Source organism: Equus asinus, chromosome 6 (genome assembly GCF_041296235.1).
Source record: "Equus asinus isolate D_3611 breed Donkey chromosome 6, EquAss-T2T_v2, whole genome shotgun sequence".
Taxonomy (NCBI): domain Eukaryota; kingdom Metazoa; phylum Chordata; class Mammalia; order Perissodactyla; family Equidae; genus Equus; species Equus asinus.
Genome location: NC_091795.1, coordinates 49,895,433 through 49,922,594, shown reverse-complemented (window position 1 = coordinate 49,922,594; position 27,162 = coordinate 49,895,433). Strand labels below are relative to the sequence as shown.

At 36.7% G+C, this 27,162-nt stretch overlaps 1 protein-coding gene across 24 annotated transcripts in view; it reads left to right on the top strand.

Annotated features, from left to right (window-relative positions):
- EHBP1 (EH domain binding protein 1) overlaps window positions 1-27,162 on the top strand; it is a 483,620-nt gene that overhangs the window by 145,885 nt on the left and 310,573 nt on the right. For all 24 annotated transcript variants that reach the window (XM_070512730.1, XM_070512734.1, XM_070512736.1 and 21 more), the window contains one exon: window positions 486-872. In XM_070512730.1, the coding sequence (XP_070368831.1) occupies window positions 769-872 (104 nt within the window). In that variant the 5' untranslated portion in view covers window positions 486-768. The remainder of the gene's footprint in view (window positions 1-485; window positions 873-27,162) is intronic.

Here is a 27,162-nt window from a genome sequence, read left to right as displayed (position 1 = left end):
CTCCCTTCCCCATCCAGTCCCTCTCTGACTGAACAACAGCATTCTTCCCCGCTCCCTAATTTGTTCCAAGCACATATTCTAGGACTGGAAGCTATTAATTATCGGCTGAAAAACAAAGTTTATTTTAAAATTCTCCATTCCTCCCTCTGACTGGCGGTGGACATTAAACAGCATCCCTAGACTTTCCCGCTCTGCTCGCCCTTCTCTGATGCTAGGAGGGGGAGGTGGGGCCCCGACTTGCGTCTCTCGATTGTTGTTGATGCTGATTACCTGATGTGTTGCTCCAGGCTTTCGGTGTGAATTGTAATTTCTTCCTTGGTGTTTTGCATCCTTGATGTTACTGGTTTTGCGGTTGGTGTTTTGTTTCATTGTTTGAAAAACATGGGGAGAACTGGGGTTGTCTATTGCAGTGTTATCTAACATGGGTGGTTAGTCACTTCTCATGCTTCTCTCCTCATGTTTTTTCTCTTTGTTTTGCTTTTCAGTCCTTCAGAATACACATCATATAGCCCCTGACGTGGAATGGTGATGTCTCCATGAGGGAACCTCCTCTCACTCATCCTGTCATGTATATCATTCTGTTCTTGACTGGGCCATTCATCTAAGGTGGGATTTACCCTGTGAAACAGGGAGAAGACTTATGGACCCCAAACGTCATTTCAAGTTGTAATTGAGTTTTTTAAAGTACAGACATATATGCAAAGCTCCTTTGCTTTGGACCCTTTGCTTTGTTAAAGCTGCTGTATTGCTAAACCAGAACTGATCATCATGGCTTCAGTTTGGAAGAGACTGCAGCGCGTGGGAAAACATGCATCCAAGTTCCAGTTTGTGGCCTCCTACCAGGAGCTCATGGTTGAGTGTACCAAGAAATGGTAAGACATGCCTGGGGGTAGAGTTTGCTGTGCTGTGGCCTGAACTCACTGTGGCCTAAACTCTGCTCTTTCTGACAGCAGGTTTACCTTTCTGTAGTGCACAAGTGTGTAGAGGCTGGGCGGAGTGCAGATTACTCTAATAAGTACTGTGGTGTGTACTGTTGTTGCTGGTGCTGTCCCTGTGGGTTTTAATTACTGCACTTCAGTATGGCTCAGAGGACTGTAACTGTGAGAGCACAATAAGTACAGTAGATTTGGTCTTGAGGTCTTTCATCATTAGTGTTAGAGTACTTTGATTGTCGTAATTGTAAGGAGACAAAAAGAATGGCTATTGAAATATTGTAAACATATATGCGTATGTTTTAATGTAACATGTATATATATTTTAATAGAGTTTTAATATAGAAATCTATATTCTTGTGGGGTGGTGGTTGTCTATTTTATTTTGTTCTTGACTTTTCATTTTTCTTAAGATAAAGCATTTTTCATTCTTTGAGTAATAGAATGCCTGCCCACACAACCTTAGAAGTTCTTTTATTATATGCTTAGTCAGGCAACTGTTTTATTTTAATTGCTTAATGGGATACATTTCTTGGCCAGACTTAAGGAAGCAATTAGTAGTGCTCGTCTATGATTTGCACTTTCTACTTGAGCAAAGTAAGTTTAGGACTTTCTTTTCACTGCCCTGAATGATAAGCAGGAAGAATTCTTATTTAGTGTGAGGAAAAACAGTTAATCTTAAACAAACGGTCCTTTGGGTTTTGATTTATTGCAGTGATTAAGCAGTATTACTACAAAAATAAGTTCATTTCATTGTCCACAAGGACTTTAATGTCTGTATTAACCTCTCTTTTTAACATCTTTTATATTAGATGAAAAAAATAGCTTGCTGTATTCTGGAACTTTAAAGTATATTTGAATACTTATTTGGAAACTAGTTTCTGAATGGTTTTCTCTTGAACTTGTTAAGAATGTTATATGCAACTAAAGAAGTGCATGCACTGATTACCTACTTTATTCTAGGCACTGTGACTTTAGATTTGAATATGACATAATCCCCACTGTCAGGGAGCTCACAGTCCCAGGTAATGACAGTCATGTAAATAAATTCACTGTGATAGGTACAATAATATAAATATGTGTAATATAGGGATTTTAATCTTTTAAGTTGTCTCCATCACTTAACAGTTGGATATCCTTGGGGACAGGTTATTTCACTTCTCTGTGATTTAGTTTCCATATCCACAAAGGTAATGATGGTACCAGTTCATAGGAAGGGTTATTGTAAAGATTAAATGAGTTAATACATGTAAAATGCTTTGAACTGTGTCAGGAACATAGTAAATGCTCAGTAAATGCCATTATTACTTACAAAATTGGCAGAGAAGAAAATAATCAACTCTTTTGGAGTAGAGGGTAGGGTCTTGGGATGGCTTCCTGGAATTTGAGCTGGGTTTTGAAAGATTCATAGTAACTGGCCAGAAAGCCAAGGGGGAAGAAATGAAGGACATTCTGGACTGAAGCAACAGCCTATGCAAAAGGTATTTAATGGAGGCATTAAATATCATGGGGTGTGTTGGAAATTCAAGCAGTGTAGTTTGATAGTGATGAGGCTTAAAGTACAAGATGGGGGGAATGGAGTGGGATATGATGTTTGAAAGGCAGGCAGGATTTAAATTGTGGAAAGTTATTTGCTGTTATAAATGGCTTGGAGTTTATTCTGTGGGTGATGGGGACATAGTGAAAGGTTTTGAATGGAAGAGACATTAGGTTTGCATTTTGGAAAATCTCTTGGATGACAGCATGGAGTAAGGATCATAGTGGAAAGGGTGACTAGAGGCAGCGATGTTAGGGTAACTTCTGCGGTAGACAAGGTGAGGGCTATAGACTTAGGCGGTGTCAAGAAGAAGGGAGAAAAAAGACTGGAGGAACATTTAGGATGCAAAATGGATAGGACTTGGTGGTCATTTCAATTATGGGTCTGGAAAGGGTGGAGATGAGGGAGAGGGAAAGTTCTAGGTTGAGAGCCAGGTTTCTGGCTTGGAGGACGGGGTTTACTACTAACCGAGCTAGGGAATACGTGAGGAAGATCCTGATTACAAGTATTTCTTAACTTGGCGGTATACTGGGAGCATCAACTTTAAGATGGCCAAATTTGATCTCTTTTCTTAAGGGAAATAGAACATATTAGGTGATTCTTTAGTCAAAAAATGAGTTTCTTCTCCACAGTTTGCAGCATCCCTGGATTTCTTTTTCCTTAATAAGTATGTAAGTTATTGTTAATGTGTCTCAAGGTGAAAGCAAGAATGAAAATTTAATTTGATTATAGTTGAATAGATGGCTTGATTATTTTTTGGGATGGCCATTATGGTATGCCTATTAAATTAGATCTTTTTTTTTTCCTTTTTCTCCCCAAAGCCCCCTGGTACATAGTTGTGTATTTTTAGTTGTGAGTCCTTCTACCTGTGGCATGTGGGATGCCACCTCAGCATGGCTTGGTCAGCGGTGCCATGTCTGCACCCAGGATCCAAACTGGCAAAACCCTGGACCGCCGAAGCAGAGCGTGCGAACTTAACCACTTGGCCACAGGGCTGGCCCCACCTTAGATCTTTATGATAGGATCTGGCATTAACACTAGAAGCATTAGATGTTCTAAAATTTTCAGACATAATGGTTCTAAATATTTTGCTTTTTTTTTGTGCTGTTGTTTAAAAATATAGTTTAAAGCTAACAAGGTAACAGTCCCCAAAGAACAACATATTTGTTTGATATACTGGAATTTTATTTATAAGTGGATCCTTAAATAGAGCTTTAAAGCCGTTTTTCATTATATAAAATTTTGTTATACCGACTTTTACTCAGTATTCTTTTTCCCTTACTTTGCATAGCGTCTTTGTGGTAGATACAGATTAGCCCTTTATATCCCATAGTTTTCTTCTCCTTTTTTCTTCTCATTCCTCATTTGGTCCTTGCAAGAAGTCTTAAATTATTGGATATGTGTGTGCTGAATTAGAATCTATTTAAAGGACATAAAAATAAAAATAGACTTGTGCACATAGTAAGAACGTTTCTTATCAGCTACTTTTACATTTTAGGTATTATTTTGGGGATATGGAAGAATAAAAGGAGAGGAAGGAAATTTAGAGATAACAATTGAGTAAAAGGAAAGAGACATCAGTAATAGCATTGAAGATAAATTGCGTATGCTGAGAGAATAGGAAAATAGATCTGGTATAAATTAGCCAAGAAGGAGGAAACTGTAGAAAGAAAGAACAGTTAGCATTCCATTGGGGTGGTGCATTTGGAGGTAAGCTATGTGTGTAGTGCCATTGCCTTTTAGAACCTTGCTACTTAAAGTGTTTTCTGAGAAACAGGAGCATTTGTAACACCTGGGAACCTGTTATAACTGCTGACTCTCAGGCCCTGCCCTAGACTTACTGAATCAGAAGCTGCATTTTAATAAGATCCACAGTATGCATATTAAAGTGTAAGAAGCAGTATTTTAAAATAATGTTTTCAAGTGCCCGTTCTTGACTCCAGGATAAAGTATATTCAGAATACACTGACTTCTGTATGAATTTGAAACTCAAGGGAATGAAGATGAAATTCAAGGGATTCAGGAAAGGTATAGTGTGTTGATGGAAAAGGGTAATGGGAATCAGGATATGTTTTCCAAGGGAGAATGCATTATTTCTGTCATTAAGGAGAGGAAAAACGTTTCCCATATTCTCTTGTCATGGCCATAGGGTATGAGCCTGGACGTGACAGATAAGAGGATGAAGGGAAAGTTTAAGGAGGCCGTCTTTTTTTAGGTCTAGGCGATGAGCAAACTCACAGTCCTTCACCCATGCTCAAAGGATGGATTGTATAGATTAGAGGGTTGGGGTTTTTGCTTTCTCAAACTTCTCTGTGTTGCCATCTTATAGTGTTTTGCTTTTGCCCTGGCTGATGTGGCATGAGTTTCCTGACTTCAACAGGATCTACTTCCTGGTTCTTTGATGCTGTAGTGGTTCTGGAACTTAGGTGAAGAACAAAAACCAGAACAACTTTTATTTACCTGAGAGGACAGTGTACTGTGAGGTTCTATTCCTCCTCATTCCTTGATTGCCAGGTGGAGGCTCTAGCAAATTTGGAGATGTTAGGGGTTTATATCCCCTACTCTTGTTTTGTCTCTAAGTCATTGAATTATTAATCTCACTTAACCAACATAGCACTTGGCAAATGGTGACACTGGCCACTGGACATGAGTTTGAGAGAAAGACTGTGCTGTCTTTTCTCTCTTAGTTTATTTCTTATCCCATTCTTTTATCACCTGCAGGCCTTTAGAATTCTGAGCGAAGTCTGCACTATATGGGCTCTTAATGGCTATTCAGGTGTTTAAGGAAGCTACTTGAAGGTTGGCAAGTTGTGGTTCTGATCATTTAGATGGCAGAAGTCAGTTCTGGTAGGAGCTCCCTAATATGTGATGTGAACCATTATGTATGAGTGTATATTTTCTGTGTGTCTGCGTCATCTACATATATGAACATATTTTGTCTATGTTTTTGTATTCTATCTAATTCTTATTATGGCATTCAAAAAGTATTTAAAGTACCATAAACTCTTCCCAAGAAGACATAAATATATTTGTTTCTGATTTTTCTGTGTCATATCAGAATTCCTTTTCCTTTTTTTTTTTAAGATTTTATTTTTCCTATTTCTCCCCAAAGCCCCCCGGTACATAGTTGTGCATTTTTAGTTTTGGGTCCTTCTAGTTGTGGCATATGGGATGCCGCCTCAGCATGGCTTGATGAGCAGTGCCATGTCCGCGCCCAGGATCCAAACTGGCTAAACCCTAGGCCGCCAAAGTGGGGTGCGCGAACTTAACCACTTGGCCATGGCACGGGCCCCATTCCTTGTTTTGAAATATAGTTTTAATTATAATTTGTTTTTAAAATAGGTAATATAAGGGGCTGGCCCCGTGGCCGAGTGGTTAAGTTCGCGCGCTCCGCTGCAGGCGGTCCAGTGTTTCGTTGGTTCGAATCCTGGGCGCGGACATGGCACTGCTCATCAAACCACGCTGAGGCAGCGTCCCACATGCCGCAACTAGAAGGACCCACAACGAAGAATATACAACTATGTACTGGGGGGCTTTGGGAAAAAAAAAAAAAGGAAAAAAATAAAATCTTTAAAAAAAAAATAGGTAATATAATCACATGGTTCAAAATTCTGGAGGTACAAAAAGGTGTGTATATATCCCTGAAAATAACTCCTTGTTTTCTCCATTATTCCACACCTCTTTGAAAACCTTGTGACCTTAGGATTTGAAAAGTGAAAAACGTAGCCCTTTTCAGTGCTTAAGTTTGTGACACTGGCCTCTGAAATAAAATATGAACTCCTTAATCTGATGTTCCAGGCTCTCTGTAACTGATCCCACTTTAGTTTTCCAGTTGGACATTAGAATGCTACATGCACTTTAAGTATTAACTTGAGTCTATGAAGGCCAAATTATATTAATAAATACTCATTCAGATCCTCTTCTTTGAGTGGCTTAAGCACGCATTTCTCTGTTGACCATCTAATGGAGTGAGATAGAGGTATATCAGTCTTGATGTAAAGGAACCTACCTTTTTTTTTCTTTTTGAGGAAGATTGACCCTAAGCTAACATCTGTTGCCAGTCTTCCTCTTTTTGTTTGAGGGAGATTATCAGTGAGCTAACATCTGTGCCAGTCTCCCTTTATTTTATGTGGGATGCTGCCACAGCGTTGCTTGATGAGTGGTGCTAGGTCCATGCCCCGCATGTGAACTGTAAATCCTAGGCGGCCACAGCAGAGTACGTGAACTTAACCATTACACCACAGGGCTGGCCCCTAAAGAACCTACTTTTGAAATACATTTTTGAAAAAATAATTAATTGGAAACAAGCTTGGTGTGTTTTAGGAGTATCTGGAAGGCTGCTGTGTCTGGAACACAGTAGAACAAGGGGTGGGTAAAACAATAAGAGGGAGGTCTGAGAGGTAGGTTGGGATTAGGTTGTGTACGGACTTGAGATCATGGTAAGGGCTTTCGGATTTTAAGTGTGGTAGGAAGCCATTGGAGAGGTTTGACAGGGAAGTGATATCATACGATTTATAGTTTAAAAAGATTATTCCTGATACTTTGTGAAATATGAACTATTGAGTAAAAATTGAAGCAGAGATACCAGTTAGGAGGCTCTTGTAATAGTCCGAGTAGCAAAGAGGTAGTGGTGGAGGTGGTGAGAATGGTCAGATGTATGCTACCACCACACTATTTTGAGGTATAACTTACACTTTTACATACAGTAAAATGCCTCCATTTTAAGTGTACAGGTCAATAGGCTTTGACAAATGTATACACCCATGTAACTGGAAATAAAGTTTTTGAAGGTATAGTTGACAGGATTTAATGATGGATTAGATATGATGTAGAGTGAGAGAGAGATCGATAATGACTGTAGGTTTTTGGCCTGAGCAACCAGGTGAATGTAATATTAATTATAGGAATGAGGAACACTTGGGGAGGAAAAGGTTTAGCATGAAGGAGAAATCAAGAATTGGCTTTGCTTTTCTTAAAGTTTGGGACGTCCAGATGGAGATCTTAATTAAGCACTTGATTATGAGAGTCTTAAGCTCAGGGGAGAGAAGAGGCTGGTGTCTCTTAGTATATAGATAGAATTTCTAACCATGGTGCTATAGGAAATTTTGTGTGGTTTTCATGTAGATTAAGATGACTGAGGACTGAGCTTTGGGACCTTCGACATATGAGTGGGGAAGAGGAAGAGCCAGCAAATGGGACTGAAAACAAGCAGTAACGAGGAAGGAGGAAAATTACGAGAGTGTGCTTTCCAAGGAACCAAGTGCAAAATGTATCAGGAAAGGAGTGTTTAGCTGTGTCAAATACTGTTGAGAGGTTGAGAAAGATGACCATTTGGATTTGGCATGGTGGAAAGAGCTCGTGACCTTGAGGAATGGTTTCAGTGGAGTGGTGAGGATGAAAGCATGATTAGATTGTTAGAGGAAAAGATACAGTCAGTATAGATAGTTTTCTTGGAGAATTTTGCTACAAATCAGAGGACTAGGTAGTACCTGGAGAAGGACAAGGGGTCAAGGTATATCTTTTGCATAGAAGGTACTGCAGCACATTTGAATGCTGATGCAAATGGTAAAGAAGGAAAAACTGATGATATCCTGAGAGAGGAGATAACTTCAGGAGAAAAGTTCTTGAATGAGAGGAAGGGAACTGGATCCAGTACACAAGTGGAAAAGTTGAACTTAAATAGAAGCAGGGACAATTCGTTGTTACAGGGAAGGCAGAGTACAGGGGTAGGGAAGCAGGTGGGTTGGTAGATTTAGGGGGAAGGATGTGGATGTTCTCTTCTGTTGGCTTCTGTTTTCTCAGGGAAATGCTATTAGAGGCCATCAGCTGAGAGAGAGATGGCAGAAAGAAGTGTTGAAGGATTGAGGAGGGCCAAGGTAAGCAGCTATCATGATGAGAATGAGTTGACTAGGGAAATAGAGAAAGATTGCTGGGTAGTGCCGAGGACTTTCTTAACTTTGTGGTCATAAATTTAAAGTGAATGTAACCGGCAAGTTTACATATTTTAATTTAGCTATATTCAACACTTTGGTGCAGGCATGGAGTAGGCAGAGTTGGATTTAAGCAGCAATGGGTCTTTTCAGGAATGTATAACTGAGGGAAAGAACAGCAAGGAAATTGAGAGTATATGCATGGGAGTGGTTATAGTGATGAACCATGGAGTATAAGATGGAAATAAGGACATGAAAGGTGGGATGGTCAATGAGAAGGTGAAGAGGATAAGTATTTTGAGATCTTAAAGACGTTGAATAGTTGTTGGAGTTGGGATATGAGAGTGAATGAGCTGGAAAAATAGGAGGTAGGAGTCAGAATGAGATACCTGATTTTGGGGGATGTGGTTAACAGTAATGACAAGATATAGGTGGTGGTCTCCTTTGTATCACATTTGCTTATCAATTAAAAAATAAGCACACATCCTTAATATATTTTTAATTAATATGGCATATACATTAAATATGAGTATACCTTAATTTCTTTTCTTTTTTTAAAATAAATAAATTTAAGTAGGATTTCTTCTTGTATTTGAATGGGTCATCTTTCGAATGCTCCAAGTGCTTCCTATTCTTCTTTAGAGACTGTAGCTGTTAGGGTATAACCATGGCATTTGGTGGTTGAGATAGAATGAAGGAAAAAAATTTTAGAAGTGAAGAGGGGTAGTTAAGGAATTTAGAGGCTGAGTTATGGGACAGATTATCTGTGTGGCTCTTGAAGTTGCCAAGAATAATTGGAGGAGAAATGGTTAAGACAGGGAGTCAAGTGCTAAAGTCTTAAATGAATGAAAGAAGAGATGGGGGAGAAAGGTTTACTTTGTGAAACTTTCTGTTAAAAGTTAGGTGAATCTTGAATTTCTTATTCCTTGAAACAAAATGGCATAGTCTTCTTTTCCATGTAGTGACTTGTCAAAGGTAGATATAATTTTAGTAGATAATAAATTGATATGTTACTTTGTTGGTAATTTTATGTTAGTGTTTTATGGACTGATTTTTTTTTTTTAAACTGGAATTGTTATATGTAGTATTTTATCCAGATTTTAAATGTTTTTTTCCGTGGGAAGTTCAGCTGTACAAAGTTTAATTGTGGTGGATTATTTAAGGAAAGTAGTGGAGCCCCTTCATACCATAATTGGATTTTGCAGTGCTTATATCATGATTGCCTCCACACCAGACTCAGCATGCCTCTAGATTGCTGGCAAACTTGGGCCTCATGCAAGCTGCCTCTTTTGTAAATAAAGTTCTATTGGAATACCCCCATGTCCATTTGTTTACATATTGTCTAGGGCTGCTGTCACACTAAAGTTGCAGAGTTGAGTAGTTGCTACATAGACTGAATGGTTACAGAGTTTAAAATATTTACTTTCTGGCCCTTTAAGAAAAGTTTACCAACCTCTGCTCTAAATCATTGGAGTTACTTGCAGCTAGTGGTTGTGGAATCTGGAGTCTAGTACCTTTCTGTCTTCTCTCTGCCTAACCTACAAAATATTAGTTTAATCTTATTTTAGTCTAACTGCATAAGCAATAGAGGGGAGTCCATTGTGCCTGCTTTCCAGCCCTGTAGAGAGAAACTTTAGACTAGCTTTGAGGAACATTCAGGTCTGTATATGTACAAAAATATGCAGTAGTTGTCCCTTATCCATGGTTTTGCTTTCCATGGTTTCAGTTACTCACAGTCAACGTGGTCTGAAAATATTATATGGAAAATTCCAGAAAAAAACAGTTGATGAGTTTTAAATTGCACACTGTTCTGAGTAGCGTGATGAAATCTCGCACTGTCTCTCTCTGTTGCACCCTGGATGTGAATCATTCCTTTGTCCAGGGCATCCATGCTGTATAGCTACCTACCTGTTAGCCTGTTAGTTAGGAAAAAACGTATATAGGGTGGGTAGTATCTGCAGTTTCAGGCATCCACTGGGGCTCTTAGAATGTATCCCCCTCAGATAAAGGAGAACTACTGTATGTTTTCTGGCTATGTGACCTTGAACGAATTACTTAACCTCTTAGTACCTCATCTGTAAAATGGTGATGATAACAACAGTGCTTCCAGCATAGAATTGTTTTGACAATTAAATGAGATAATATCTGTAAAGTGGTTAGAACAGTGCCTGACATATAGTAAGCACTCAGTAAATGTTACCCATTGTTATTATTATCTTTACCTGATTATTTAAGCACTAAGTGAAGAAGAGAACTACCTAGAAAAAAGGATAGAGAACACTGAAAATAAAACCTGAACACTTAAGAGAGTTAGAGAAAGATGAAGTAGCACAGAAGGGTGCAGTGACCTGGGAGGTGAGAGGAAACTAGGGAGTGTGCTAGCAGAAGTGCTGTCCTAAAATGAACTAAGTTTTGACAGTACTTTGGCTTTTGGGGAAAGGAACTACGTATTTTTGCTTCTGGAGCAAAATCAGTTCATATGGTTTTATAATTTTTTTTTTTTAATAATCACTTCAAGTAAATAAGATGGCTAAGGAAAATAACTGAACTCCTCCAAAGAAGAATTAATTTGCCAGCATTTGTGTATGTGTGTGTGTGTCTATGGTGACTATTTATGATATTTAGGATATATTTCCTTATGACAGTTTTTCTTAAAAAATTTTTTCCTGTCGTGATTTTTTTAATGGAGTAAATTGTGTCTTTTGGTAGTGTGTGATTCCATTACCTTACTTTGGTATCACATCTTGGTTCATGTATTTTAAAAGTTGATTTTTAAAATGAAATTTTAAGGGATCACGTAGAGAAGTTCTACTCTTATGGTTTAGTTTCACATTAGTTTTGTAATTAGATGCTCAGAGAACTTAAAATTAGACATTTCTAGAAATGTTCTATTGATGCATCAAATGTGTTTGTTCTAAGTTTGTGGAAAATTTCAACAAAAGAGTCACTGAAGTAGTTCACTGCATGATATAAAAATAGTCCAGTGTGCTGAAGGAAAAACTGTATAAGCATTTTGAACTGAATGCTCAATAGGGATGTTCGTGTCCTGCGTCAGGGCTTTTGCATGTTTTTTAAAAGGAGTGGAACTGAGATTGTGAAATGAGGGCAGTAAAATTACTGCAGGATGTCAGTATATGTGTGTCTTTTTTTGCTGTTATAGTGATATTTTTAGGTAGCTTTGGTACTAGGCACCTAAAGATTTTCTTTGTATTAAAACATTTCCTGGTGTTATTAATCCCAGTTTGTTCTTTTTAAAATACTTTTTAAATAAAGAAACACTTAAAAAATTGACTTTAATATTTCAGTAACAATAAAAAAAGATCAACTTTAATGCAAAGAAGTTATCACTTTAAAAGTTGATAACTCTGCTTATGTCCAAAAGAGTTTGTCAGCTTAAGAATTTAAAATAATACCGTGTTGACTAATTTAGGGATATAAATAGACCAGAGATAGTCTTAGAAGAGCAGAGAGTACATGTTCCTAAGCACTTAAAAGGAGTTACCGTTGGACACTGGACTTGGTTCTGAGTTTATTGGCAGCTGAGGCAAAAGGGGAAGCACATTGCCTCACATAATATTCCTGTTGGCTAAAGAAAATATCCAAACTCATTTGCAGAGACTTTTCTTAGAACTTAATTCACAGAGGATTTTTATTCTGAAAGAAACATGACATTGGATAAAGTCTCCAGCTACAAAAGACTCACACTGTTAAAATGGATAATATTTATGTTGACCCTTTATACAGACCCTTTATGAGAGATATGATCGAGGAACCTAGTTTTCTGATCATCTAATTTAAATCAGGGGTACAACTTGGAAAATTTAGAAGAATGAGTATTTAACAAATATCATCAGGTTCTGTGCTGTCCAGTAGAGAAGCAGCTAACCACATGTGACTATTTACATCTTAATTTAAATTAAATAAAATTAAAAATTCAGTTCCTCATCACATTAGCCACATTTCAAGAACTCAGTAGCCACATATGACTAGGGGCTAACATTTTGGACAGTGCAAATAAGGAACATTTCCGTCATCACAAAAAGTTTTATTGGATGCTGCTGTTTTAGCTATTTTCTTTCAAACTGGCTGATTTCAGAATCCCAGGGTACTTTGCCAATATGGAGATTTTCATGCTCATTAGATAGTCCTTATTCTTTAGGTCTGGAATGGTGCTGGCAAATCTGTCATTTTAGAAGTTCCCCAGTTGCTTAAGATCATCAGGCCAGGTTTTAGAACTACCACATTTGATTCTTTCTCAGATGGCTGTCTGAAGTAAAGCTTTGGCAGATGCTGGATGAAAGTTCCTGTTGGTACTTCAGAAATGTTTATTAAGTTGAAAATTTGAATTGAATTTTCTTCCTTTTGTTGAGCTGTTTTGTAGTGTGTGTGTGTGTTAGAAGTGAGAGCAGTGTACTTTAGCTATGCCACCTGTAAAGCTGTCAAGTTAATATGAATATTTGAACAGGTTCATTCATTCATTTTAAAAAAAAAAAGACGAGTGTGTTCTCTTCCACAGAAGCAAGGACTGTTGGGGGATAGCTAAATATAGAATAAGAGTAGTCTAATTTACAAAATAATCTTTTTTTTTTTGAGGAAGATCAACCCTGAGCTAACATCTGCTGCCAATCCTCCTCTTTTTCCTGAGGAAGACTGGCCCTGAGCTAACACCCATGCCCATCTTCCTCTGCTTTATATGTGGGATGCCTACCACAGCATGGCTTGACAAGCCATGCCATGTCCATGCCTGGGATCCGAACTGGCGAACCCCGGGCCACCAAAGTGGAACGTGTGCACTTAACTGCTGCGCCACTGGGCCAGCCCCGACAAAATTATCTTTTTTTTAGGAAAAGTTTTGAAACTTCTTAAATACTTTCATGGTTGTTATACTTCCAGGCAACATCCCTAGATCTGCTGATGTTTTTCCTCTGAAGTATTCCTTAATTCTCACTCCGACTTTTCTATTGCCACTGCCTTGGTGGCATCCTTTGTGATCTTTTCCCAAGGCCCTTGGTTCCCAAACTGCACCAAGGAGCTCAGAAGGTACTGCAGAGAACTCTCAGGTGTGCCAAGAAATGTTTAAAAATTTTTAGGGAAATACAGCAACTTCTGTTGGAAACCACACAGACTAGTAGCTTGAGGTAGTTCATTTTCAAAATTAGGTTGGTACATTCCTTTCGGTGATACCATATTTTTACAAAGCCGAGGTTTTGGCAGTTGCTGTGACAAAAAGCCAGTAGCATGTAAAGGAAGGCAGTGTCCAATCCGGTTTTAAGGTTTGAGAAGTTGTGCAGTACCCAACTCAGGTGCTAAGTTGTTAGGGCATACATCCTTCTTAAGTTGTTTGGACCTGACTACTTAATAAACAGAATGGTTAGGTATTTCTTTTGGCCTATGAAAAAATTCCTACACTTTAAGGGCCTTGTAAACCCAAAAAGTTTGGGAACCTTTGTGATAGCCCTTAACACTTTCCTAGCCTCTTCTGGTCCTTTGTCTTATAATTGCCATAGTTATCCTCTAAAATGAACCTTCCAGATTTCCCCTTTGTTTATAGGTTACTGTTAGTATGGTAATTTTAATCTTTTACATCTATTCTTATTCTATTTTACTAGTCTTCTTTCAACCATTTCCCTTAAGCTTCCAAAATCTTGTTTACCACATGCAAATAGTTTCCTTCAAATGTTATCTTTCATTCTTCTCTGTCTCCCTCCAAAAATCATTAAATGCAAAAAGCATGTAGTAATACTCTATCTCAAAATAACTTAATTGAAACTGAGTTTATTCATACAATGAGTGGGTTTGGAAGTTGAGTTTAATGGTTCAGCTTTAATTTGAAGAGTACTCTAATTTACAGAATAATCTTCTAAAAATTTGCTAATTCATTTATTTTTTAGAACGTTTTATTGAAATTATTTTAGGTTTACAGAAGAGTTGCAAAGATAGTATAGAGAGTTCCTGTAGAATTAGGGTAAAATTAGGGTAAATAAATTTATCATGACCATTTATCAAAACTAAGAGATTAACACTCTTAGACCAAACTACAGACTATTTGGATTTCACCAGTGTTTCTACTGCTATCTGTTTTCTGTTTGAGGCTACGGTCCAGGATACCACATTACATTTAGTTGTTACATCTCCTTAGTCTCCTCCAATCTATGACGGTTTATCAGTCTTCCACTGTTTTTCATGACCTCGATAGTTTTGAAGAGTGCTGGTTAGGAATTTTGTAGAATGTGCCTCAAATTGCGTCTGATGTTTTTCTAATGATTAGACTGGGGTTATGGATTTTGGGAAGATCCCGCAGAGGTGAAGTGTCCTCATTACATCGTATCAAAGGGCACATGATAGCACCATGACTGTAATTATTACTGGTGATGTTCACCTTGATCACTTGGTTAAGGTAGAGTCTGCCAGATTTCTCCACTGTAAGCTACTGTTTTTCCCTTTTCATGCTTTATTCATTAGTAATGAGTCACTAAGTCCAATATACACTCATGGGAAGAGGAATTAAGTTCCGTTTCCTGGAGGGAGGAATATCAAAGAATTTGCAGACATATATTAAAACCACCACAGAATTAATTAATTTTGGAGGGGAGATAACTTTGAGGATATGTAAGTATCCTGTTTCTCTTTAAAGTTTCAACCACTAATTTGAAATTCATTAGTAGGTTTTGCTTGCAGCAGTTATTTCCGTGTTCTAATGATTTTCGATTTTCCTTATTCCCCCTACATAATTATTTGGAATTCTTCTGTAAGGACGATTTGACCTTTCTCATTTATTTATTCAGTTTGTTTTTCTATCCCTTTGGCCTTATAGCTATTTATAAAATAACCTTTTGATATCATTACTACCTTTGGTACTGAGGCTCTGACAGAAGATATATTGTTGAAACATTATTTCTTTTTTTTTTTTTTTTAAAGATTTTATTTTCTTCCTTTTTCTCCCCAAAGCCCCCCAGTGCATAGTTGTATATTCTTCGTTGTGGGTCCTTCCAGTTGTGGCATGTGGGACGCCACCTCAGCGTGGCCCGACGAGCAGTGCCATGTCCACACCCAGGGTTCGAACCAACGAAACACTGGGCCGCCTGCAGCGGAGCGCGCGAACCTAACCACTCGGCCACGGGGCCAGCCCCACATTATTTCTTTTTTTAAAAAAGGACTTAAAAAATAATTTCAGACTTAGGGAAAAGTTGCAAAAGTAGTACAGAGAATTCCCGTATATCTTTCACCTAAATTCCCTAAGTGGCAACATTTTACCATGTATACTTTTATCCTCTCTCTTGCTCTCTCTGTATGTCATTTTTTTCCCTTAACATTAACCATGATGCCCGTTTACCCATAAATACTTCAGTGTGTATTTCCTAAAAACAAGGACATTTTCTTACATAATCACAGTTCAATTTATCAATTTGGGAAGTTAACATTGATGCAATACAGTTACTTAATCTATAGACCTAATTCAGATTTCTCCACTTATCCCAATACTTCCATTTATAGCAAAAGAAGAATTTTTTTTCCTAGATCAGGATCCCATCCAGAGTTATATGTTATAAGTTGTCACATCTCTTTACTGTCCTTTAATCTGATAGGTTTCTTCAGTCTTTTTTTGTTTTTCATGACCTTGACACTTTTGAAGAATGTTCCTCAATTTGGATTTGTCTGTTGTTTCCTCATCATTAGGTTCAGATTATGAATTTTTGACAGGAATACCAAAGTATTGTATATGCAGCATAGTATATGCAGCTGTATACTTGCTGCGTCATATCACTGTGTGTGTGTGTGTAAATATCCTATTCCTTATTAAACTTTTGTCCACTAGTTTTAGCATTCACTGTGGTTGTGTTTTAATTCAAAATGCAGATGCTTCATTTGTTTTCATTTGTATTTCACTTTAGAAAATCCCCCTATCCTTGTTGAATTAACTTATTAATTGATGAAATTTTAATGTGGTTCCCCAACTAAGAACTATTTTTAAAAAGTACATCTCCTCCATCCCATCTATCCTTTTCTCACCTCCCTATTTTCCCCCTTGTTTCACCCAACCCTGAATGTAACTAGTTTTGTTATTCCGGGTTTCTTCTTACTTTTTAAAAACAGATTTATTGAGATATAATTCATGTACTATACAATTCACCCTTCTAAAGTATTCAATTCATTGGTTTTTAATGTATTCCTGGAGTTGTGTAACCATCATCGCCATCTAATTTTAGAACATTTTCATCATCCCCAAAAGAAACCTGTACTCATTAGCAGTCACTTTCTATTCCTCTGGATCTCCCCACTTCTTCCTCTTCTACCTGCCCCCTGCTCCTACCCTACCCCTGCTCTAGCCAAAAACTGATCTACTTTCTGTCTCTCTAGATTTGCCTGTTCCAGACATTTCATATAAGTGGAATCATACTATATGGTCTTTTGTGAATGATTTCTTTCACTTAACATAATGGTTTCAGGGTTCATCTATATATGTAGCGTGTGTCAGTACTGCATTACTTTTTGTTCCTGAATAATATTCTATTGTATGAATGTACTGCGTTTGGGTTATTTTCACTTTTTTTGGCTATTATGAGTAATGTTGCTATGAACATTTTTGTCTTGGGCCTCTACCTAGAAGTGGAACTGCTGGGTCACGTGGTAATTTTGTTTCACTTTTTGAGGAGCTGCCAAACCATTTTCCAAAGTGGCTATGTCATTTTATTTTCCCACCAGTAATGTATGAGTGTTCCAGTTTCTCTACATCCTCACCAACACATCTTATTGTCTTGTTTTAGCCATCCTAGTGGGCGTGAAGTGGTATATCATTGTGGTTTTGATTTGCATTTCCCTAATTGGTAAATGATGTTTGGCCATGGTCTTTTCATGTGTTTATTGACCATTTATATATATATATTTGCAGAAATGTGTGTTCTGATCCTTCATCCACTTTTAATTGGGTTATTTATGTTTTTAGCTTTGCGTTCTAGGAGTTTTTTCTGTACAGTCATGCACTGCATAACAACATTTCAGTCAACAGTGGATCGCATGTACCATGGTGGTCCCATAAGATTATAATGGAGCAAAAAAATTCCTATTACCTAGTGATGTCATGGCCATTGTAACAGCATAGCACAATGCATTACTCATGTGTTTGTAGGGATGCTGGTGTAAACAAACCTACTGTGCTGCTGGTTGTATAAAAGTATAGCAAATACCATTATGTGCGGTACATAATACTTGATAATGATAATAAAGGACTGTGTCACTGGTTTATGTATTTACTGTACTATACTTTTTATTGTTATTTTAGAGTATACTGTTTCTACTTATAAAAAAAGTTTAGTGTAAAACAGTATGCTGTGTTACACTGGCATACTTATCTTGTGTTTACCACATCTCTTGATTGCATCATTTTCTCTTGTGCTTTATTTAATCTTGTTTTGTTCATCATGGCTCCTAAGGGTACAAAATCTACTGCTAATGTTGCCAGTAAGAGGCCACATTGAGTGATTGACCTGGATTTAATTTTTATTATTATTATTATTTTTTTCCTTTTTCTCCCCAAAGCCCCCCAGTACATAGTTGTATATTCTTCGTTGTGGGTCCTTCTAGTTGTGGCATGTGGGATGCTGCCTCAGCGTGGTTTGATTAGCAGTGCCGTGTCCGCGCCCAGGATTCGAACCAATGAAACACTGGGCTGCCTGTAGTGGAGCGCGCGAACTTTACTCGACCACAGGGCCAGCCCCGAGTGATTGACCTGGAAATGGAGTTAAAAGTGATTCAGGATTATAAAGGTGGAAAATTAGTGATGGTTATTGCTCACTGGTCAGGCCTGTCCCATTCCACCATAGCTACAATCTTGAACTAACAATGTGATGAAAGCTGTTAAAGGGTCTGCGTTGTTGAAGACAATGAGACTAACAAAAGAACCTATATAATGAGAAGGGCCTATATCAGACATGAAGAAACTTCTAATGACTTGGGTTGAAGACCAGACACAGAATTATGTTCCTCTCAGCACCATGGTGATCATGGCCAAAGCAAAAAGTTTGTTTGTGATGTTGAAATAAAAGGCTGGACCTAACTATGATGTTGAATTTACTGCTAGCTCTGGGTGATAAAATTCAGGAATTGTTATCATTTCATAATGTGAAAGTGAGTGGTGAGTGTGTGAGTGCTGATGTGAGGGCAGTTGAAAAATTTTGAGGAACTCTAGAAAAGCTGATTGTGGAGGAAAATTACTTGCCAGAGCAAATATTCAGTCTGAATGAAACCTCCCTATTCTGGAATTGGGTGCCTGAAAAGATTTTCATCTATAAAGAGGCCAAGTCAAAGCCAGGTTTCAATGCTTTTAAGGACAGAATAACAGTCTTGCTCGGGGGCAGTGTTGCAGGCTACAAATTGAAACCCTTTGTGATCTGGCACAGTGAGAACCCCAGACCCAGCTCCTCTTCCAAGATGCCCTCCTGAATTGCTATGCCAGCAAAATGGAGAAGTACTGTTTGGAGAAGAACATACCTTTCAAGATTTTGCTTATTGTTAATAATACTCCCAGACATCCTCATTCTATTGATGATCTTCATCTCAATATCAAATGTGTGTTTCTCCCTCCAAACACCACTACTTTGATCCAACCAATGGATCAAGGAGCTACAGCAGCTTTTAAGGCCTACTACGTAAGAAGGACCTTTGTCTAGGCTATTGCTGCAACTGAGGAAGATACTGAGAAGATGCTGATGTAATTCTGGAAAGATTACAACATCTATGACTGCATCAAGAACCTTACTTGGGTTTGGGGTGATGTGATATCATCAAGGAGTGTATGAATGGCATCTGGAAGAAGATGCTCAAGAGATTTTTCTGTGACTTCAAAGGATTTGCCAAAGATGAGGAGGTTGCAAAAATCAACAAGGCTGTGGTTGAGATGGCAAACAACTTTAACCTGGGTGTCAATGGGAATGTTACTGAGGAGCTCTTAAAGGTGGTTTCTGAGGAATTCGCTAATGAGGAGTTGGAACTAGAATAGGAATGCATAGCTGAAGAAGAGGCAAGAGAAAAGGAAACTGCAGGAGAAGAAAAAGAAGAACTCCCAAGAAAATTCACAGTGAAGGATTTAGCAGAAGATTTTACAGACTTCAGCCTCCTTAAAAAGTTTGAAAACATAGACCCCAACACTGAAAGATTTTCATTAATAGAGAAGAATGTTCATGGGGCATTATCTGCTTACAAGTAGTTCTATGATGAAAAAAATGACACAAACCAAGCAAATCACCATGAACATATTTCTGAAAAGAGTGACACCTCCTCGAGAAAACCCTCAGGCAGGTCCTTCAGGAGGTATTCTAGAAGAAGGCATTGTTATCATAGGAGATGACAGCTCCATATGTGTTATTGCCCCTGAAGACTTTCCAGTGGGACAAAATGTGGAGGTGGAAGACAGTGATATTGATAGTCCTGACTCTGTATAGACCTAGGCTAATGTCTGTGTTTGTGTCCTAGTTTTTAACAAAAAAGTTTAAAAAGTAGAAAAAAAAATGTTGACAATAGAAAAAAGCTTATAGAAAAAGGATTTAAAGAAAGAAAATGTTTTTGTACAGCTATACAATGTGTTTGTGTTTTAAGGTAAGTGTTAATACAAGAGTCCAAAAATTTAAAAAGATTAAAAAGTTTATAAAGTAAAAAATTTACAGTAAGCTAAGGTTGACTTATTATTGAAGAAAGAAAATTTTTAAAAATAAATTTAGTATAGCCCAAGTGTGTGGTGTTTATAAAGTCTACACTGGTGTGCAGTACTGTCCTAGGCCTTCATATTCACTCACCACTCACTTAATGACTCACCCAGAGTAACTTCCAGTCCTGTAAGCTCCATTGGTGGTAAGTGCCCTAGACAGGTGTACCATTTTTTATCTTTTTCTATTTATTTATTTATTTTTGGAGGAAGATTAGTCCTGAGCTAACATCTGCCACCAATCCTCTTCTTCTTTTTTGCTGAGAAAGATTTGCCCTAAGCTAACATCTGTGGTCATCTTCCTCTACTTTATATGTGGGGTGCCTGCACAGCATGGCTTGATGAGCAGTACTAGGTCCGTGCCCGGGGTCCAAACCAGCAAACCCCAGGCTGCCGAAGCGGAGTGCACGAACTTAACTGCTATGCCACTGGGCCGGTCCCCATTTTTATCTTTTATACTGTATTTTTACTGTATCTTTTCTATGTTTGGATACACAAATACTTACCATTGTGTTACAGTTGCCTACAGTACTCAGTACAATAATGTGCTCTAAAAGTTTGTAGCCTCGGAGCAGTAGGCTATACCATAGAGCCTAGGTGTGTTGTAGGCTGGTGTAGTAGGCTATACCATGTAGGTTTGTGTAAGTACACTCTATGATGTTCACATGACAAAGTTGCTTAATGATGTATTTTGCAGAATGTGTCCCCATCATTAAGCAACACATCTGTATTTTAGATATAAAATACTTATCAGATATGTGATTTGCAAATGTTTTGTCTCATTTGCTGCGTTACCTTTTCACTTTCTTGATGGTGTTTTTTGATGCATAAAAGGTTTTAAATTTCATGAAGTCTAATTTATCTATTTTTTATTTTGTTACTTGTGCTTTAGTGTTGTATCTAAGACCCTATTTTGAGTAAATTTTTGTGTATGGTGTGAGGAAGAGGTCCAACTTCATTCTTCTGTATGTGACTATCCAGTTGTCTAGCACCATTTGTTGAGTCTGGGTATGTTTTTCTTATGTTTATTTTTGCACCAAATAAGCAGATATATGTACTTTATTCCTTATTTCTTCTTTCTTACACAAAAGGGGTAAGAAAATACTATTTATACTCTCTTTCACTTTACTTTTCCCCTAACAGTATATCCCAGAGATCATTCCATATCATTTCATAGAGGTCCTCCTCATCCAGTATTGATACATTATTATTACCTGAAGTCCATAGTTTACATTAGGGTTCACTCTTTGTGTTGCACCCCTATGGGTTTTGAAATGTATAATGACATGATTCTACTGTTACAGTATCATACAGAATAGTTTCACTACCCTAAAAATGCCCTGTACTCCACTTATTTATTTTTCTCTTCCTTTTTCTGAAGCCCTGGCAACAACCATTGATCTTTTTACTGTCTCCATAGTTTTGCCTTTTCCAGAATCTCATATAGTTGGAATGATACAATATACAGCCTTTTCAGATTGGGTTCTTTCACTTAGCAATATTTATTGAAAGTTCCTCTATATCTTTTTGTGGCTTGATAGCTAATTTCTTTTCAGAGCTGAGTAATATTCCACTGTATGGATGTACCACAGTAAGTTTATCCATTCATCCATTGAGAGACATCTTGGTTGCTTCCAAGTTTTGATAATTATGAATAAAACTCCTATAAACATTTGTGTACAGGTTTTTGTGTGGAACATAAGTTTTCAACTCATTTGGGTAAATATCAAGGAGCACAATTTCTGTATCATATGGTAAGAGTATGATTAGTTTTGTAAGACACTGCTAATTGTCTTCCAGAGTGCCTGTACCATTTTGCATTTCCACCAGCAATGAATGAGAGTTCCTTTTGCTCCACATCCTCACCTGGATTTGATGTCAGTGCTTTGAATTTTCCCCATTCTAATAGTTTTGTAGTAGTATCTCACTGTTGTTTTAATTTTCACTTCCGTAGTGACATGATTTTGAGTATCTTTTCGTATGCCTATTTGTCATCTGTATATCTTTGATGAGGTGTTTGGATCCTTTGCCCATTTTAAAAATCGGGTTGTTTTCTTACTGTTGAGTTTTAAGAGTTATTTGTATATTTAGGATCCCAGTCCTTTATCAGATATGTATTTTGCAAATATTTTCTCCCAGTCTGTGGTTTGTCTTTTTATTCTCTTTAATAGTGTCTTTCACAGAGTATAAGTTTTTAATTTTACCTAAGTCCAACTTCTCAGTTTTTTTTTCACGCATCATGCTTTTGGTGTTGTGAAAGATGTAAAAGTCTGTGTTTAGATTCTTCATTCCAGCCCAATTTGTTGAAAAGACTACCCTTTCTCCATTGAATTGCCTTTGTTGTTTGTCAAAGATAAGTTGACTATATTTGTGTGGGTCTATGGGCTCTTTATTCTCTTCCGTTGATCTATTTGTATTCTTTCACCAATACTATATGTCTTGATTACTGCAGCTTTATCATAAGTCCTTAAGTTGGATAGAGTCAGTCTTCTGACTTTGTTCTTCTCCTTCAATATTGTGTTTGCTGTTTGGGGTCCTTTGCTTCTATATAAACTTTAGAATCAGTTTGTCCATATCCACAAAATAACTTGCTTAAATCTTTATTGCGATTGCACTGAACCTGTAAATCAAGTTGGGAAGAACTGATATTGTGGCAATATTGAGCCTTCTTATCTATATACAGAGAATCTCTCCATTAATTTAGATCTTTTTTGATTTCTTTTCATGAGAGTTTTGTAGTATTCCTCATGTAGATCTTGTGTGTGTGTGTGTGTATATATATATATATATATAAATTTTGTTAGATTTATACATTTCATTTTTTAGTGCTAATGTAAATGGTATTGTGTTTCAAATTCCAATTGTTCATTGCTGGTAAATGATAAGGCAGTTGACTTTTGTGTATTAAGCTTGTATCCTGCAATCTTGCTATGATTGCTTATTTCTTTCAGGATTCTTTGGGATTTTCTAGATAGGCAATCTTGTCATACATAAATAGAGACAGTTTTATTTCTTCCTTCCTAACTTGTATACCTTTTATTTCCCTTTCTTATCTTCCTGCATTAACTGGGACTTCCAGTATGATTTGAATACAAGTGGTGAGAGCAAACATCCTTGCCTTGTTCCTGATCTTAGTAGGAGAGCATGTGGTTTCTCACCATTAAGTATGGTGTTAGCTGTAGGTTTTTTGTAGATATTCATTACTAAGTTTAAGAGGTTCCCGCTTTTCCTCGTTGGCTGAGCGTTTTTATCATGAATGAGTGTTGGATTTTGTTAGATGCTTTTTGTGCATCTAATGATCTAATCATATGATTCTTCTTTTTTAGTCTGTTGAAGAGATGTATTACATTAATTGATTTTCAAATTTTGAACCAGCCTTGCATGCCTGGAATAAAGTGGTGTATAGTTTTTTTTTAATGTGTTGTTGGATTTGATTTAGTAATATTTTCTTGAGGATTTTTGTGTCTTTGTTCATGAGAGATACTGTTCTGTAGTTTACTTTTCTTAGAATGTCTTTTGTCTGGCTGGCCTTGTAAAATGAGTTAGGAAGTATTCTGCTTCTATTTTTTGGAAGAGATTGTCTAGAGAATTAGTGTAATTTTTTCCTTAAATGTTTGGTAGAGTTCACCAGTGAGAACTCCTCTGGGCCTGGTATTTTCTGTTTTAAAAGGCTATCAATTATTAACTCAGTTTCTTTAATGGATATAGTGCTGTTCAGATTATCTATTTTTCATTGTAGGGGGGTTGGTAGATTGTGTCTTTCAAGGAATTTGTTATATTTCATCTAGGTTATCAAATTTGTGGGCATAGAGTTGTTCATAATCTTTTCTTCTTCTTCTTCTTCTTCTTCCCAAAGCCCCCCAGTACGTAGTTGTATATTCAAGTTATAGGTCCTTCTAGTTCTGCTATGTGGGACACTGCCTCAGCATGGCTTGATGAGTGGTGCTAGGTCTGCGCCCAGGATCTGAACCGGTGAAACCCTGGGCTGCCAAAGTGGAGCACACGAACTTAACCACTGAGCCATGGGGCCATCCCCCATAATACTCTTTTATGATCTTTTTACTGTCCACAGAATCAGTAATGATGGCCCTGCTTTCATTTCTGATGTTAGTAATTTGTGTTTTCTCTTTTTTGCTTGTTAACCTGGCTAGAAATTTATCAATTTCATTGATCTTTTCAATGAAAGATGTTTCTTTTCAATGAAAGAAATGATCTTTTGATTTTGATTGATTTTCTGTTTTCACTTTCATTGATTTCTACTCTAATTTTTATTATTTCTTTCCTTCTGCTTGCTTTGGATTTAATTTGCTCTTTTCTGGTTTCCTAAATTAGAAGCTTAGATTATTGATTTTAGATCTTTGTTCTTTTCTAATATATACATTCATTGCTATAACTATACTTCTAAGCACTGCTTTGCTGGATCCCTAAACTTTTGGTAAGTACTATTTTCATTTTTATTTGTTCAAATATTTTAAAATTTCTCTTGACTCCTTTGACCCATGTGTTGTTTAGAAGTGAGTTGTTTAATCTCCAAGTGTTTTGTAAATTTAATATGTTTCTTTTATTTTTTAACTAGTTGCCTTGCCTCTTTTTTAACTCATGTGTGCATTATTATCTATTTACTGACTGGTGCTTTTATTTTTTCCTATTGATATGTGTGTCCTGTTTTTTTGTTTTCAGGTTTAAAAGCCTTTTATTCTACATACAATTCCTTCTAATTCTGCTTTTTGTGGAGTTGTTTTTGATGTTGGAATAATTTTAGATTTACAGAAAAGTTGAAAGGTAGTACAGAGCTTTTCTGTATACTCCTCACTCAGCTTCAGTTTCCCTAAATGTTGTCATCTTACATTTCCATGGTACTTTACAGTCTTACATTTAATGTTAACACTCAGTTTCCCTGAATGTTATCATCTTACATTTCCGTGGTACATTTGTCAAAACTAAGAAACGAATGTTGGTTTGTTACTATAACTAAACTCCAGACTTTATTCAGATTTCACTAGTTTTTCCATTGATGCCCTTTTTCTGTTCCAGGATCCACTCCAGGATACCACATTGCATTTAGTTGTGTGTGGCAGTTTCTCAGTCTTTCCTTGTTTTTTCAATCTTCAAAGATTTATTCAATTTTGATTATGTATGGACTTTGAATAGTTGTTCTGGTAGAAGGATTGGGTTTTTAGTGTAGCATTCCTATTCCTGATTCTTTATGAGATTTTTGACAGAAATTTTGGGTATGGTCTAAGAGGAGTGGAAACTCAATGCTTTTTAATAGCAAGGGAATTGATCTATATGAAATAGGGCAAGACAACTTCAATAGCATCTTTACTGAAGCAAATAAGGTAATCACTACCAGTTCTGTGTTAGCTATCCTATAATAAGACCCTCTACTACTGGATCCTCAATTTAAAATTGTGATTCAAGCCATAATTTGTCGAATTGTTTAAATTTGTGGGCAAAGTTGTATGCCTATTGTGGACAGAATTTCCTATTTCACACAGAAACTTATTGCCTTTTGGAATGACTCCTTCTACGTGAAATTTGAGAATGAAATCTCTGAAGCAATCTCAAAAAAAAATAAATTTGTCTCTTTGGCAAGCCATTGATTATTCAAATATGTAAAATATTTGTTGAGCTGTTAACTTTCCAGGTGTATCAAGTATGTTGGAGATGAAAAATTTGTTTGAAAGAAACTGGATTGTGATACAAATGTGACAGAAGTTTCACTGGGTCCCAAAGACTATATATAGCCTCCATTCCACATAAAACAATTTCAGTGTTATAATTTGAGTGCCTTCTCCTTCCTATAGCAACAAAGTAAAGGACTTTGTTACTATAATTAAAATACTATCATGAAGAAAACAGAGAGGGCTGGAAAGGAGAAAAAGGAAGAAGAATGTGAGACAGCAGCTGTGTTTGTTGGGGGGAAGTTTCAGCATATTTAGCACGTGGGATTTAAATTCCAATATTTGATGCTTTTGTGTGCATGGTATTTTTTCCTACCCTTGACTGTAAAGTTTTTAGAAAATGATTTTATTAATCAAACATGTACCGACTTTGTAGAGTAGGCGCTTAATAAATGTGGTGTCATGCACTGATTGAGATAGAATGCATTTTAACTTGAAATTTGAATTATTCAATTTTTCAGTGTTTACTAAAAGAAATGATGTAAGAAGGAGAAGAGATTCTTTTGCTACAAGTTTTCCCAATTGCCTATGATGCTTCTAATTATATTTAAATGAGTGGATAAATTAGGTCACATTTAATTGATATATTAAGCAAATTGTTAGATATGAATATATTATCTTAATATGAGTTGAACTTTATATAATCAAGTTTGTTTTCTTAGAAATGTCAACGGAAATGTAATTTTCAGCCTTGAAATGTGCCTCCCATTTGTTATTAAGATAGTGTATAATCAACATATGTATCAAAATTTTTAATTAAAATTTTAGCCATTTTGGTAAGTATGTAGTGGTTTTTTGATTTTAATTTGCCTTTTCCTGATGGCTAATGCTGTTGAGTTTCTTTTCATGTGCTTATATATCTTGTTTTCGAACTGTCTATTCAAATCTTTTGCCCATTTTTTAAAAATTGAGTTGTTTGCCTTATTAATTTGTAAGGATTCTTTACATATTCTAGATGCAACAATAGCAGATAAACTTATTATGAATATTTTCTCAAATTTTGTCTTTCCTTTTCATGTTTGTAATATTTTTTAAGAACAATTTTGAGTTTTGATGAAACCCAACTTATCAATATTTTCTCTTGTGGTTGATGTTTTTATGTCCTATCTAAGAAATCTTTGCCTACTGCAACGTCATGAAAATTTTCTCCTATGTTTTTCTAGAAGTTTTATAAGTTTAGCATTTACATTTAGATTTATGGTCCCTTTCAAGTTAATATTTATATTTGATGTGAGGTAGGGGTCGAGGTTCATTTTTTCCCATAAGATATTCAGTTGCTCCAGCATGGTGTATCCATTCTTAATATGTGTGATCAGAGATAGTAAGAGAGAAATCATAGTATACTTTTATTGTTAACAGTGAAATTGATATTTTTATTGAA